At 42.9% G+C, this 15,651-nt stretch overlaps 1 protein-coding gene across 1 annotated transcript in view; it reads left to right on the top strand.

Annotated features, from left to right (window-relative positions):
- The window catches only part of LOC130076030 (zinc finger protein GLIS1), a 31,073-nt gene that overhangs the window by 13,643 nt on the left and 1,779 nt on the right, over window positions 1-15,651 (top strand). Inside the window, exons 5-6 of the mRNA XM_056240918.1 lie at window positions 10,250-10,385; window positions 15,371-15,507. Of these exons, the coding sequence (XP_056096893.1) occupies window positions 10,250-10,385; window positions 15,371-15,507 (273 nt within the window). The remainder of the gene's footprint in view (window positions 1-10,249; window positions 10,386-15,370; window positions 15,508-15,651) is intronic.

The raw sequence follows: 15,651 nt of genomic DNA, 5'->3' as shown, positions 1-15,651 counted from the left end.
GAATGTGCAACGTAAAACAGGCATCCTGAATAGCAGAACTAGAACTGTATATATGTATACTGTATGTTTTACGTGAACACAACACAGTCTGTATAATTCCAGCTGCTATCCATTTTTAACCAGTGCACAGAAAAAAAGTTTATATGTGCATTCCATTTAGCATTATAGATGTGTCGAGTGGAGAATGTGCTCAGAGCCCCGTCCACTCCCTTCCTCATTTCCCTATGCCCATCATTTACACTACGTACTATTTCTGACATCAGCTGTTCCGACAAGCTCAAAAGACCAGTGTTTGTGCAGTCACTGGGCTCACACCATGGGCAAACGGCCACCACACGCATGTCTCTCACACTCCAGGATCTTTTCCATTCCAGCTGTTTTTCCATCAGATGCTTGATACTGAGTCAAAAAGCTGTCAGACAGCACAGGGCTCTTTTAGTCAACACCTGAAGTGAAAATCCATGAGGGCAGTGCACACTAATTGCCTAAAAAGACGACTTTTATAAAAGATGTGACAGGCAGACAGAAGCCACGGATATTTCAGTCGTCTAATTCTGCCTAATAAGAAAGAAGCAACTCTGTGTTTCGAATGAAGAATGACTGTGAAAGATGTTTAACATCAACAAGCCAAACTGACAACATTATTACATGATTTCTGACCTTGATCATTCAGGAAGAATACGATAAATTAAATGGTAATATTGTGACTTTCAGGAAGATTTTACCCAGTCTTACAACAAATCATGTGATATGTATTTTACAGTACACATTTAAAGGGGTCCTATTATGCTTTTTAACTTCTTCAACTTTAGTTAGTGTGTAATGTTGCTGTTTGAGCATAAAAAAGATTTGCAAGGTTACAAAGCTCAAAGTCCGGTCCAAAGGGAGATATTTTATTTAACAGAATACACCTTTCAAGAACCACAACGAATGGCTCGTTTGGACTACAATGCACTTTTTCCGGATCTTATGAAGTCATAATGTTCCTCATTTAAATAATCCGTGCCCACGGAATATGCAAAAAAGTTTACCGGCACTAGAAAAGATGAAGAGTGTTGTCGGGTTTTTTTTTTACACCCCGGTAAAATTTTGTCCTAAGGCTGACGAACTTAGAGTGGATAAAATGTATTTTTAACACTGTTCCTGAACAATATAACTTCAACATTTGTCTGTGCGCTGCACATTTTACTGAGAACAGCTTTCAGAAGAGAGTACAAAGCAGGCTATATGCACAAAAGCTTCTCCTGAAAGACGTAGCCATTCCCATTTTGTCGGGTCAATCTGTTGTTTATGGATCTCAACTATTAACAGTCCCATTTATAAGTTTTATGTAGTTGCTGAGTTATGATGTAAATGAAAGGCAAAGCTTTGCCTCTACTCAGCTGCTAACTAACATTACAATATTGATGTAGTGTTTACTTTAGCTTTTGTAAGCTCTTGCTTTTGTAAGACTGTTCACCACCCCTTAGGAATATTATCCATGATTTTGTGATCGATTACTGTTTTTATTACCATAGTTTTCTGACAAATATGATTAAATGGTGAATAACATCATATCTATAAGAAAACTAAATACCAATCTGAAACGTCCTGTAAAGTCCGTGCTTGCAAAGTCCGTGCTTGAAATCCGTTCAGCACGATCATCTTGTTCGTTAACATTGTCAGAGTCTGAATCGTGCTTGAATCGGTTTGAAATTGACGCCATCGTTAATATTTACATCTGAGTAGAGCTCGCAGATATGAAGGGGCGGGACATTTCCTGAACATGCACTAAGTGCTGCCAATCACAACACACTGGGCTAGCTAATTAATCACAGCGCATTTCGAAAGGATGGGCTTCATCGAAAACAACGCATTCAACCGGACTGGGGAGGGAGAAGCTGTAATGATGTAAAATATGTGAAAAATAATGTTTTTTAAACAATCAAGCATGAAAACATTCTAGTACACCCCAAAAACAAAATCAAGACTTCGTAAAAGGGCATAATGGCTGGATATGCTCTCATGTGATTCTCTTTCCCACAGCACAATTTTTTTTTTCTATTTTGGAAACTTATTGAAGTTTTTGTTTCATGTTTCATCTTTTTTTGTAGAAATAGAAATTGCAACAAAATCTGTTTTGTTTATTTTTCAGTCTTAATTTTCATTGTCACTATTTGCCTGAGTTCCAGTCATTCCTTCGTTGTCATGGTTTCTGAATAGTTATCATCTGTTCCCTGTTCCGTTGAGTAGCATTCTCCGTGTATTTAAGGCTTCTGTCTTCCTCAGTTCCCTTTCAGTCGAGAACGTCAGACGTAGTCGACGTCCACTGAATGGGGATCACGCCAGGGAGCCAATCATCTTCGAGTACTATTGAACGAGCCAATGGGAATTGGCGCGGGTATAAATACGGAAGTGGATGCACGCACTAGTTGCCTTTCGCTTCGGAGCCGATCGTTTGATGTCTCTGAAGAGTGCTGTTGTTTACAACGAGCGAGTGTGTCGGTGTTCTTCTGGAAGACTCTCCCAGTGCTTGTGGTTTCTACAGCGCGAGTGCAGCGGTGATCGCAAGCTTTGAGCTCTCAACTACTGTTTTAACAGCAACAAATTTCTTAAGGTTTGTGTGTGTTGACGGCTGGTTAGAGGGTGGAAAAGTGAGTGCTTCACTGTTTCAGTTAACTGTTCAGTGTTGCCGCGGTCATAAGGGTCATTCCCCTGTGTGCTCCGGCACTGGTGATGGGTCCTATTTCCTGAAAGAGTAACACGGGTGCATTTGCGTCTTTTTCAAGATGCATTCCACCTGTGCGTTTCTGGATGCGGTCGTTCCCTTTTCCTCTCTGACGGTCACAATTGTTGCATCACGTGTTTGGACTTACTGTTGTAGAGGTGTAGCGAACTGGGAGGTAAAGTAAGCCAACAACGTCGATTTTGCTGCGGCCGTAGCCACAGAGAGCAGTGGATGGGGGCTGCATCTGTCTATTTGGGAAGAGTAGAGTACAGGTATCAACATTCAGCAGTGACACCCTGGCCCCAGTGTCGAGAAGAAGAGGGACACAGCGGCTGAAGCAGCTTTTGTGGACGGTTCATGTTCCCATTGCGGGAATATGACTGTCGCGTTGTTGAGATCGAGACTCGCCTTCGTCCGCGAAGCGCGTGTCCCTATTACCATGCCCCACCCCCGGGTGCCGTGTGGGATGGGTGATCGGAGGATAGTGATGGATCACCCGGTAACCATTCCCTGTGGGCTCCCCACTCCTCCATCACACCGCAGCCGATGGAATTCCTGTTAGACGTGCTTGTCCCCCTTGTAATGGACTGATGGACGGTTCAATTGGGGTTCCCCCAGAGGATAAGATGTCGTTAGCAGCATCGGAGGGTGAGCTGGCCTCTGGAGATGACGACTCGGCTGTGTTATCTCCCTCTGGGAGTGTAACGTTGCCCGAGCCAGATCAGGAAAAGTCAGCTATGCTGAAACAGGTCGCCCAGGGTGCCGGGCTCGAGTGGACCCCTCCACCGTGTCCCGTTCAGTCTCGGTTGGAGGATTGGTATCTCGGGGTGGGCCGCACTGGTTCTCAGCTCGCCGCCCCAGTGCTTTTCTTTCCCAAAATGCATGGAGAGCTTACCAGGTGGACGGCACCTTTCTCTGCCAGAAACTGCCTGAATAGCTTTTACCCCTCACTACCCTTGATGGAGGAGCGGTGAAGGGTTGCGAGGCTATCCCTCCAGTGGAACGGTCTGTTGCGACACAGGTGCACTTGTGTCCGGCGGCCGCTGCCTTTTGGGGGGATCCTCGTCTCCCCCCTAAGGCCTGTGAGTTCTCGTCCGTACCGACGGGCAGAGCTTACAAAGCCTGTGGGCAAGTCGCCTCCTCTTGTGTGCCATGGCGCTGCTACAGGTCTGTCAGGCCAGGGCACCCATGGAAATGCACGAGGGTAGCCCAGACCGTGCGCTCATAGGTGAGCACAGCAGTGCTTCCGACCTTGCCCTCCGGGGCACGAGTGTCATGGCGTGCGCGATCGGTCTGGCGATGTCTACCTTAGTGGTCCAGGAGCGCCATCGTTGGCTCAGCCTGGTTGATATCGCGGATGCGGACAAGGTTCGGTTCCTGGCCTCAGCCCACTCAGGCGCTGCCAAGCCAGGTGGCAAGCGACAGCGAAAGCATTCCGTAGCGGGCCGCTCAGGGATGGAGGAGGATGCTCTTGGAGTTGGTCACCGATCCACTCTCTCCCCCCGGGTGAGGGCCGGGTGGAGTCTTTGTTTGTGTGTGTGTCTGTTCCAGTGTTAATTTTGTCAGCAAATTTTGATTTAGTTTTAGTCTTAGTCTTTTGACTAAAATGGCATTTAGTTTTAGTCATATTTTAGTCATCTGAATTGTTTTAGTTTTAGTCTAGTTTTAGTCGACGAAATACAATAACATTTTAGTCGACTAAATCTACAGTAGATTTAGTCGACTAAAATATAATGGGTTTAGTTCAATTGTAATGCGTTAATTTAGAATTTCTCTAAAATTTCCAAACCCATTTACTCCCGGAGAAAACATCTATTAACCTATTAATATGAATGATTTTTAAGTTTGAACATGCAATACAGATACAGATTTAACTGCTGTTACTTAAAAAATATCTTAAAATTAAATAAAACCACTTTTCCTAAAGTACAACACAGTCTTCTTTACAATGAATGATATATGCATTCCTTATAACTACTTGCATACATCATTCTTTATTCTTTCAAGCAGACATATTTATTTGTATGAATTCAATATAATTAATCCTTATTAAAGCTATTAACAAACAGTGAATGCTTTTCTCTTTTTCTTTTGTTGCTTGATCAAAATTAAGGACACGGACCGCATTATGTTTATTGCCACTGTCACTTTAAGACGTCGGATCATGTCCAATGACATGCGGATACAATTGCACTGATGCACATCCGATACACTCACAGTTTAAGACATAACCAGCATAGTTTACATGAATACTCTCTAAAACGGACATTTAGACAGACTGTTGTGTGTATTTGTCCATTCAGACACGAAAGAGAGCTCAATTCAGTAGCCTACTCGCGCGCTGTAGGTGTATTGTGCATGACTGCACGCTTCGGGTTAGGTGTGTGCGCACAGAAAACCGCACCGAATAGAACTCTTTTTTGCATCGTCACTCTTATTCAGATCTATATGTCTGCTCTACTCATTCTCCCAGACGTTCACATTTTTTAACGTTTTATGACCGCGGGGTAGATCACGTTACAGTAGCCTACAAATGTGCGCATCTATCACACACGCTCAGGACATCAGTTCTGACGGATCGCTTCCCAAATCGTCACTATCTAACATTTTCGTCTAGTTTTTATTCGTTGACGAAAATGTCATTAGATTTTCGTCATAGTCTTTGTCATTCAAAACTAGGTTTTATTTAGTTATCGTCTCGTTTTCGTCTGTGAAAAAATGTCGTTGACGAATAATTTTCGTCGTTATTTTCGTCAACGAAATTAACACTGGTCTGTTCCACCGCTGCTCCCAAAAGGAAGTGGAGAAAGCGGTACCCACACTTCAAAGAAAGAGGAAGTTCCTCTTTTCTTGGGTCCCAAGAGGGCAAGTCTCTCGGTGTGCGACCCTGTAAAGCCTTGCACCCCTCAGTCTCCTCTTGTTCGCCAGCACGGCAGCTGGGTGCGGTTCGAGGACACGGTCATCCGCCTTCTCACGCATTCCTGGCCGTCTCGTTGGCCTGCAGCGTTCGACCTGAAGGACAGTACTTCAGATCTCTATCCTTCCGCTCCACAGACCATTCTGTGTTCTTGCGTCGAGGGTACGAAGTATCAGTACAAGTCCTACTCTTCGAGTGCTCCATAGCCAGTTGGGTCTTCAGGTCAACTGGGCGAGAGTATCTCTTTTTCAGTTCAGGAGAAGGACTCGGTCCAACACGTCTCTTCAAGAAGAGTGTGTTAGGCTAGTGCTAGAAGTGAGAAAAAAATTCAGAGGCTCCTGGGGCATATGGCAGTCGCAGCCGCTTGGCTTCCTCCATATGAAGACCGCTTCAGCACTAGTTTTATGATCGAGTCCCGAGGTGACCGTGGCAGAGCGGCACGCCCTGTGTGATAAAAGATCACCCCGGCCTGCCGCCAAACTCTCAGCCCGTGTTTTCAGACCTTCAGGTCCACTAACACCGACTGAGGGGCCATGTACAAAGGGCATGCTTTAACGGAGGCCTGGGCGACCTCCGACTGCATTGGTATTCGTTACCTCGAGTTGGCAGTTCACCTCGCTTTGAGCCACCACTGCTCAGCGAGCTGGTACTGGTCTGAAAAGACAACATCGCGACCGCTGCGCTAAGCTTCCCTCGCATGTCACAACTCGCCCGTTAAAGCTTTTGAGGTCGCTTCATTCCACTATAAAATTCTTCTGGCCTGCTCAATCGTGCCACCAACGAGCCTCACGACAGCTATGGACAGCTATGTGGAGACTCCATCCCCTGGCGGTCCAGCTGGGCAGGGACCACTTCGGGGCCGCACAGTTACATCTGTTGCCTCTCCGGACTCGTCCCTCTGCCAGTTGTGTTTCTGTCTGAGCGGACATCCCTTGAACAGACACTGGCTCTCAGCTGACCCCGGGGCCCCGCAGAAATGCGTTCCCCAGTGAGCCTTCTAAGAAAGCGGCTATGCGATTCATTATCGCTTGGGGCTGCTCAAGTTCAGTGATTTTCATCACATTCAGGTGTTGAGCAGAAATGCCCCTGAAGCTCAGTAAATTTCATCACGCTCAGGTGTTGAGCAGAAATGCTCCTGAAGCTCAGTGAATTATCACACTTAGGTGTTGAGCAGAGTTGCTCCTGAGCTCAGTGAACTTATCACACTCAAGTGTTGAGCAGAGACTCTCTTGAAGCTCAGTGATCTTCACATCTAGTGTTGAGCAGTGCTCCTGTCTTGTGCGCGCATGTCGCTTGCACCTACTGTGCTAAGTCAGGAGTGGAACAGGTCTTGATAGTTGCCCCTTATTGGCCCAACCAGATCTAGTTCCCTCGACAGCCTTCCTGACTTCCCCTGGGTACATTTCAGGGACAGGGCATGATGGCACCTACATTAAAAAAAAACTGGACGGGGAGGTTCAGGTGGCTACCACAAGGATATGTGGTAGTGACCATCACTTCTGCAAGCACCCCCTTAACATAAGGCAGTTGTTCTTTGCTAAGTTAGAAGTGGAACCTATTCGTTGAATGAGTCTTCTCTTCGTGAGGAGATCCTGAGAGCGTTCGGTCATTTCAGTGCTCTCTTTCCTGCAAGTTGGGTTGGAGTAGGCTGTTCCTTCACCCTCAATATGATGACGAACATCTAATGCAGAATCTTGGGAAGCACGTCCTGATCGTCAGGTTCCTGAGGGAGCAAGGGTCATCCCTGAGCCCCTCTTTATCCTCTTGGGCCTATCTCTGGTGCTACTGCACTGCAGAGACCGCCCCTGAGCCACTGCAGGCAGTGAGTTAAAAATTCTGTTTTTAAATATTCTCCTGCTCGCATGGTCTCTACTAGAGGGCAGGGACTTGCCCGCTTTCGGTCAACGACTTGTGCCTGGAATTCGGGCTGGCTAACTCTTACTAGCTGAGACCCTGGCCTGGATATGTGCCCAAGGTTCCTACCTCTCCCTTAAACTGGGACCAGGTGGTGAGCCTGCAAGCGCTGCGTGGAGGAGGCAGACCCAGCCCTGGCTTTCTCTGTCCGTCCGCTTCATTGCGGTTTTACATGCACAGAACGCAAGCCTTAGGACCTCAGACCAGCTCTTATCTGTTTAGGAAATTAGCAGAGAGGGAAGGCTGTTTCCAAGCAAGGTTGGCCTACTGAAATGTGGCTGCCTTCATCTTGGTGAAAATCCCGAGATGCACATGTCCACTTAAGTAGTGAGCTCCTCTTAAATGAGTGTGTGCTCCCGCTTAGGCGTTGACACAGAGTGCTTCGCTGACAGATATTCTAGAGTTGGGGGCTGGGCGACACCTTTGTCGAACCGCTGCTTCCCATGGGCTCCCTTCACATGAAGCCAGTTTCACTGTAAGCCCGGTTCGTTGTGTCGGCTTGCTGCACCATTCCCCTCCTATGGACTGGATACGTGCGCAATTCTTGCTCCAGTTGAGTTCCCCTTTTTTAGCCGAACCCTGTCGAGTTCCTCCATACCCTTCGGCAACGGACGTGGTGGAATGTCCGAAGCCAGGCCTATCACTCGTATGCACTGGTGGAACGGGGGTTGCACACGCAACCAGGACGTTCTTTGTCTTGTTTGTGTTAAAGTTTTGTTGATTGTGTATTGGCTTCTAGCTCTCTTTGTTTATTAAATCTTGGGTATATATTCATTCATTCGTTCAATCTTTATATAAACCAAACCCTGTCAGAACATTAGACCCCAAGATTGGATTAATACAGCATTATATGGATATAACCAGGCTGGCTTGGCTCACTCATTACCCTGACCACTAGCTTTATATAGTGCTATATAAATGTAATGAAATATTATTATTAGATTTTATACCACACTGGGCTTAGCGAGCAGTCGAAGGCACGCCTGCCTTTGAATGGCCCTTGAGGGAGTTTCACCCAGTTCGTGGAATCAGTGCTGGTATAAAACAACTCACCAATGACCATCTGCCTCACTGATGAGGACATTGTGAGCCCCACTCCAGACCCAGAGCCCAGCCAGCCGTCAGCCATGCCCGCTGTGAAAAAGCCAGAGCCCACCGCTGATTTGGAGCCTGAGTCCGCCACAAAATCATCTGAGCCAGAGGAATCGCTAGAGGCTATTTTTGTCCCGGAGCCTGAGCCCAATGCAGAGTCTGGCCAGGTAAGTGAGCCGGCACCAGTGTCCGTCATTGAGGGCATTTTAGTGGAGTTCGAGGGTATGGATTGGAGCCCCGCCCACACTTCTGCCACTGAGGTACAGAAACTGAGCTGGGTTGTTGAGGATATATTGTATGATGAGCTGGAATAGGAGGTGATTGCTGTACTGCAGTCACCACTGCTCCCATACAGTTCCAAGTCGTCCAAGTCGTTGCTGGTTAAGCCCAGCTCCAAGTCGTCATTGGTTAAGCCCAGCTCCAAGTCGTCACTGGTTAAGCCCAGCTCCAAGTCGTCACTGGTTAAGCCCAGCTCCAAGTCGTCACTGGTTAAGCCCAGTCGTCACTGGTTAAGCCCAGCTCCAAGTCGTCACTGGTTAAGCCCAGCTCCAAGTCGTCACTGGTTAAGCCCAGCTCCAAGTCGTCACTGGTTAAGCCCAGCTATAAGTCTTGATCGTCCAGCACCAAGTCTCCTGTGTTGTGGATGGTCCCGCCCAGCCTCCCTCTCCCTCCTCCTCACCTCTTCTGTCTCCCTTCAGCCCCTCGGCTCCTCCAGTGGTTCCGCTATGCTGCACAGATCTGCCAGAGGCTTCCCAGTCATCAATTTCACCTCAAGCCACCAAGCCCTGGACTCCACCTTGGCCCTCCGTACCATCTGCTACACCATGGACTGCCATCACTTAGGCTCTGCTGGGCTCCCTAGTCCCTATGGGGCTCCATCTTAGTCCATCGTCACTCTGGCTCCGCCTCCACCTTCCAAGTCAGCATCTTCGCCTCAACTCTCCACTCCTCTGGGTCTGCCGGGCTCCTCTTTTCCTCTGGTCTATCCATTGTCCCCACTCGCTCGACCCCTCTGGCTTTATCTTCCTGGTTACACCGGGGACCTTCCTGTCAAGGCTCTGGGTTATCCTCCTGCTCCTCCCGTCTCTGCTCTGGTTCCCCTGTCTCTGCCCTAGCTCCCCCCACACTCATCTCCTCCCTGGTCATCATCTCCTTGGTGTCTTCCTCTGCCTACTCCTCGTCCTTCTCTGGAGCCCTGCCCTCCTTCCCTCCTCAGTTTGGACTGTGTTTTTGCAACGTGAAAAGTCTTTAAAAAAAAAGAAGTCTCTTGTCCTCACCAAGGCTGCATTTATTTGATTAAAAGTACAGTAAAAACAGTAATATTGTGAAATATGAATACAATTTAAAATAACTGTTTTCTATTTTAATATATTTTAATATATAGTTTATTCCTGTGATGTCAAAGCTGAATTTTTAGTCTGATTTGTTGCTCAAGAAATATTTCTTATTATTCTCAGTGTTGTCTGAGTTCATATTGAAATCTGATTGCAAAAGACTTAATCAAAGTCTCCATTTTCTCTCCATTTAATTCCATTGCTGTCTTGAAGGAACAACTGTGATGTAACTGTATAGAGATCACATTTATGATTTTTTTTTTCTTCGTTCCTGTTGGTTTACAGCATACTCAGAGGAGGATGAATCGTGTAGCAGAGTCTTATCTGGAACCTCCAGTGTAACTCTGGAGCAGCCCAGAATGGAGCACAGCAGCATCAGCCTTCACAACCATCTGCACAATAACAAGCTCAATCAGACAAGGTGAGGATCAGCAATCTTTTATGACTCTTTTGTGAACAAAGTGATACCCATGTTTTTGAGTGCACTATGTTGCATTGTGATGATAGTGAACATTTCGGTGGCAAATATTATTCGGCCACCCCATAATGGCATCCTAGTAATGCCACTGCCTCAGAACATAATATACATTTTAGCAAACATTAAGCATGGAATCCAGTTTGCTTCTCTGATACATATGGGGACAATTTTACTTGAGTCTAATTGGCTATTTGTCACTGACTGAAAGACTCCATCTGCTGTGCATATATATGCGTCAACCACAGCAGTTAGCAACATGTGCTTATAATGTGAAACATTAAAAAAGCACAGCCGATGAGATGGGAGCAAATCATCTCTGCCCTGAGAACGAAGACATTATGATGTGTGGCAACACATGTTTCTTCAGTAGAAAAATATGATCATTATGCTTTCGCATGGGTCTTTTTACAACACAGTTAACCCATGACCTTTTCTCTCAATATTACTGTTGTGCTGTCACGCAAATATGTGCCGGGTGCCGATTGTGAAGGGATTTGATCTAATCTGGATGTCTTGCATTAAGATCTTTATACAATCATATGGACAATTCAGAGATCACAGGGATTTTTTTGTAATTTTGGTCACTGTTGTGGTCACTATATGTCTTGCATGCATAAATTTTGGTTCTTAGAAAAGGCTTTAATAATTCTTCTCGTCATTTCATTTTTCTTTATTGTTGTTTTAAAAAAAGCATATTGTTATGTTGTCACTCACCACAAACAGGCTGTGTTTGTTTCTGAACGTTTGCTTATCCAGACGTGTCCGGAAAGGGAACACATGCCATGACTTGCTGTATGTAAACAACAATCACTCCTGAGGTGATGTGACAAAAACACTGTGCAACAAACTCTGTGTCTGTAAACAGGAAATGTGTTTTATCAAATAACAAAACATATCAGCAGAACCTACACTTCCTGCACACTATTTGTTGCTGGCTAACCTACCATTGACTATGTGACAGAAACATTGAAGGCTTGGGTTTGTGATCCCAAGAAAGCAAATTTTAAATTAAATTATATTAAACATTTTATAACTAAATCATCTTTTCTAACTCCCGTCATTAGAATCTGATCCCATTGCAAAATGTGTTTCGTTTGACAAAAAAATAAGCATTTAGGAGACTTTGCTTACTGAGTATTGTTGTTATTTCAAAACCCTGTTATGAAATGTGAGATTTTGAGTGACTTGTGGTTGATTTTTGTGTGTATGTTTGTTGATGGACTTTCTTTTAAAACATGTATCAGAAAAGATTCTATCATTTAGAGTTCCTCTGGATATTTGTTCTTTCATCAGTTATTAGCCATTAGATCTTCCTGCCAAACAGATAATTCAGTTTGATTTATGTTTGCATTAAAATATATGGGTTGGTGAAATACTCTGAAGATGACATGTCCTGCAGTTTGACCAGCTTTACTTCATCTAAAACTATTTGAGCATTTTCCACATGATTTTATAATTGATATGCATGCAGTTTTATGACCTCATATCACACTTTTTGTAAATGCATACATCACTTCACACCACCATTTAAAATGAACTACTAAAAAGTAGGTTAAAAAAGTGATTAAAATTGTGGAAAAACTTTCACAACTTCTAAAATATACACTTTTCCTTCTATAATACCATCGAACAGTTTAGAATTTTTTTTTTTTTTTTGAAGAAAGATACTTTTATTTATCAAAGATGCATGGAAATGATCAAAAGTGCAGTAATTAAATTGTTACAAAATATTTATATTCCAAATAAATGCTGTTCTCTTGAACTTTCAATTTCAAAAAATAAAATCACAGTTTCCACAAAATATTAGCCAGCACAACTGTTTTCAACATTGATAATGATAAGAAATTTTTCTTGAGCAGTAAACTGGTATATTATAATGATATGTAACATATAATATGGCATATAAGGATCATGTGACACTGAAAACTGGAGTGAAGGCTGCTGAAAATTCATCTTTGCTAACAGGAATGGCAATTTAAACACAATTCATATTTTTACTTTATTTCTAATCAAATAAATCCAGTCTTGGTGCTTTTAGAGCTCCTAGTAGTCAGAGCAATGTTTGATAATAGTAATCACTTTTATGTTTAAAAGGAGGACTGTTGGATCCATAAAATCTTTTCCAAGATGAAAGTTCCTGCCCTGTAAAGTTGAGTCATTTCATTAACTTATTTAATGACCTCCTCAAACATGACAGGATACGTTACCTAAAAGTCTTTAAGCAAGTCTTTCACTTCAGTGTGCTTGCTGAAAGTAACGCACTGTCAACTAAGAGGAGGATCAATGTGATGGGTAAATTGGGATTTTTAAACACTGCATGAAAGATTCCTCTCATTCCAGCCTAAGGGTGCGTACGGGCAGCTGGCTGTGATTAATGCATATAGAGAGGTTCACTGTAAAAATATAGCGAGTGGAACTGTTTTCTGAGTTTTGTGCTGACAGCCGCTCTATTGGGACTCTGCCCTCTGCTCCACACACATGAGCAGCGCTGCAGGGCAACCCCCTCCCCCTCCAAACACACACAGAGCACTTATCTTCCTCTTATACTCTGTGACAGGACACAGCACCACAGACCAGTAACATGATGGATGGATGGATGGATGGATGGATGGATGGATGGATGGATGGATGGACGTCTCATATTCTGTGTTCATTTGACCAAACCCTTTGAGCTGACAAGTTTTTAAAATCCAAATTTAATTAAGTTTAAGTTAGATACATTTTTTTTTCTAATATAGTGGTGGGTAAATTGAAGTTACATTCAAACCATATTCAGGAGCATCAAACTCAAATATTTGTGTATTAAAACAATCAAATTGAATTGAAATTTATTTTCCCTGAATTTTTTTTCTTTCTTAGACTTGTGGTCCTGTGCACAAAACTTTGTCAAACCATTAAATAAATTAAAGCAGTAAATAATAATGAATATTATTCAATTAATAAAATTGAGAAAATGAAATGTAATAACTTAAAATAATTTTTTTATAACAAAATAAAGATTACAAGATTACAAAATAAAATAAAAATGATTATACAGATGGTAAATATGATCAAAGATGGCTGTAAAAAATAAATCTGCATTGTTTTTGCTTTTGATCTGTTGTTAAAAAAACAATGCACAAAAATCTAATCTTTCATTGAAGTAAAATAATTGAAAAATGGGGGGAAAATCACATTATGAAATGTTTTTCTCCAAAAACAGGTTGGCCACAATTATTGGCACCCCTAAAACAAATTATGAGTAAAATAACTAAGAAGTATATTCCGATTAATATTTACTTTTGTTTAGCATACCAGGGTGATAGGAACATGAAATTGTCTAACTATGACTTCTTGTTTCACAGAAATATAAATATGAGGAAACACAATAATCATCCCCTAATCATCCATCACAATGAGTAAAACCAAAGAATGTAGTTCTGATGTGCAGCAAAACATTGTTGAGCTGTGGCTGTAAGAAAATAGCTACAGTAAAGCATTGAAAAATCCCATTTCCACCATCAGAGCAATAATTAAGAAAGTTCCAATCAACTAAAGATCTTACGAATCTAGCTGTAAGAGGACATGTGTCTATATTATCTTAATGCACGGTCAGGAGGAAAGTTTGGACTCTCCAAGGATCACAGATGGAGAATTGCAGTGATTAGTTGAGTATTGGAGTCAGAAAGCCTAAAAAAAAATCAAACAGTCCTATACATCACCACAATGTTTGGGAGGGTTTCAAGAAAAATCCTCCTAACTCCTCCAAAAACAAACTCCAGCATATTCAGTTGTCAGACACGGCTGGAACTTCAAAAAGGGACAAGATTCTAATTCAATGGTCAGATGAAACTAAAAAAGAAAAAAGATATTTTTGGCAGCAAACCCACCAGATAGGTTTGGTGCAAACAGGGATAAAAGGTACACCATGCCCACGGTTAAATACTGCTGGATCTTTAATGTTATGGGACTATATTTTTTTCTGGAGGTCCTGGACATCTTGTTCAGACACATGGTATCATGGATTCTAGCAAATACCAACAGATGAAAAATGAAAACCTTACGGCCTCTGCTAGATATTTTATAATGGGCCGTGGTTGGATCTTCCATCAGGACAACGTTCCAAAACAAACATCAAAATGAGCACAAAATGAAGCTTCTTGCCATGACTACCCTAGTTCCCTGACCTGGACCCTATAGAAAATGGTGAACTGAAGAGAAGAAGCACCAACATGCATGGAGCTGGGGATTCTGTATAGAGGAATGGTCTCTGGTCTCTTGTTAGGTGTTCTCCAAACTCCGCTCATCTGTTTATGACTGGTTGACACTGGGGTGTAGCTCTATTTATGCTGATGTGAGTTATATTGACAAAAGAATCTTGTTGATGAAAAACACTGAAGATCTTCCAAAAGATGCTTGGGCCGAACACCCTCTGGCCTCTCTGCAAGGGACCACATCATTTAAATGATGCTTCTTTGCAGGCTAGCTGTGAGTCCCTCTGAGTTAAAGCCTATGCTGGGCTCTCAAGAGGAATGAGTTAGAAATAAAACATTATTTCATCTGTTACTGAACTCTAAGTGGATTCATGTATTAGACATGCTCACTCCTCTTAGTTAGTACTGCATGCGAACTATTTGTTTTTATGTCATGACAATCTTTTATGACTTTTTTTTATGAACAAGCAGTTCTTGGCAGAATTTGACATGCATTAGAATGAATAAATGTAAAATTTATAACAATAAAATAAATACATTTTATATATTTTATTCTTAATAAATGCATCTTTTTATTCTTGATACACTCTATATTTTATCTATAAAGAATAATGATTCAATTCATGCAACAATAAATCGTGGGACTTGAAATTTAATAATTTGAAGTCATTATATATTTTAGTAGAAGTGATGCATGCATGCATGAATTTAAAAGCAACTGCTGTGTTCTTTCAGACTTTCTCCACTGGTTTGTGGAATCAACCTCAGTGGTACCAATGAGCTCCAGTTGGTCTCTGAGAAACACAGCTCCTTCCTAAACCCACATCAAAAACTCAACCAGATGTTTAATGAAGTACCAATAAATCAGCACGGTAAGAAAGCTATTCTGTATTACCTTCATTAATGCTAAAAATTGGTGAAAGGCATTCTTCACTCTGCTGGTTTTTATAGTCTCGATATTTCCGCAAACTGACAACTTGTTGGCACCAATGCTGGAATATGCATTAACTTTACAA

Source organism: Rhinichthys klamathensis, unplaced genomic scaffold (assembly GCF_029890125.1).
Source record: "Rhinichthys klamathensis goyatoka isolate OS25496 unplaced genomic scaffold, OSU_Roscu_1.1 h1tg000624l_1, whole genome shotgun sequence".
Taxonomy (NCBI): domain Eukaryota; kingdom Metazoa; phylum Chordata; class Actinopteri; order Cypriniformes; family Leuciscidae; genus Rhinichthys; species Rhinichthys klamathensis.
Note: the sequence above shows the minus strand (reverse complement) of the source record. Positions and strands in the feature narration are given on the sequence as shown.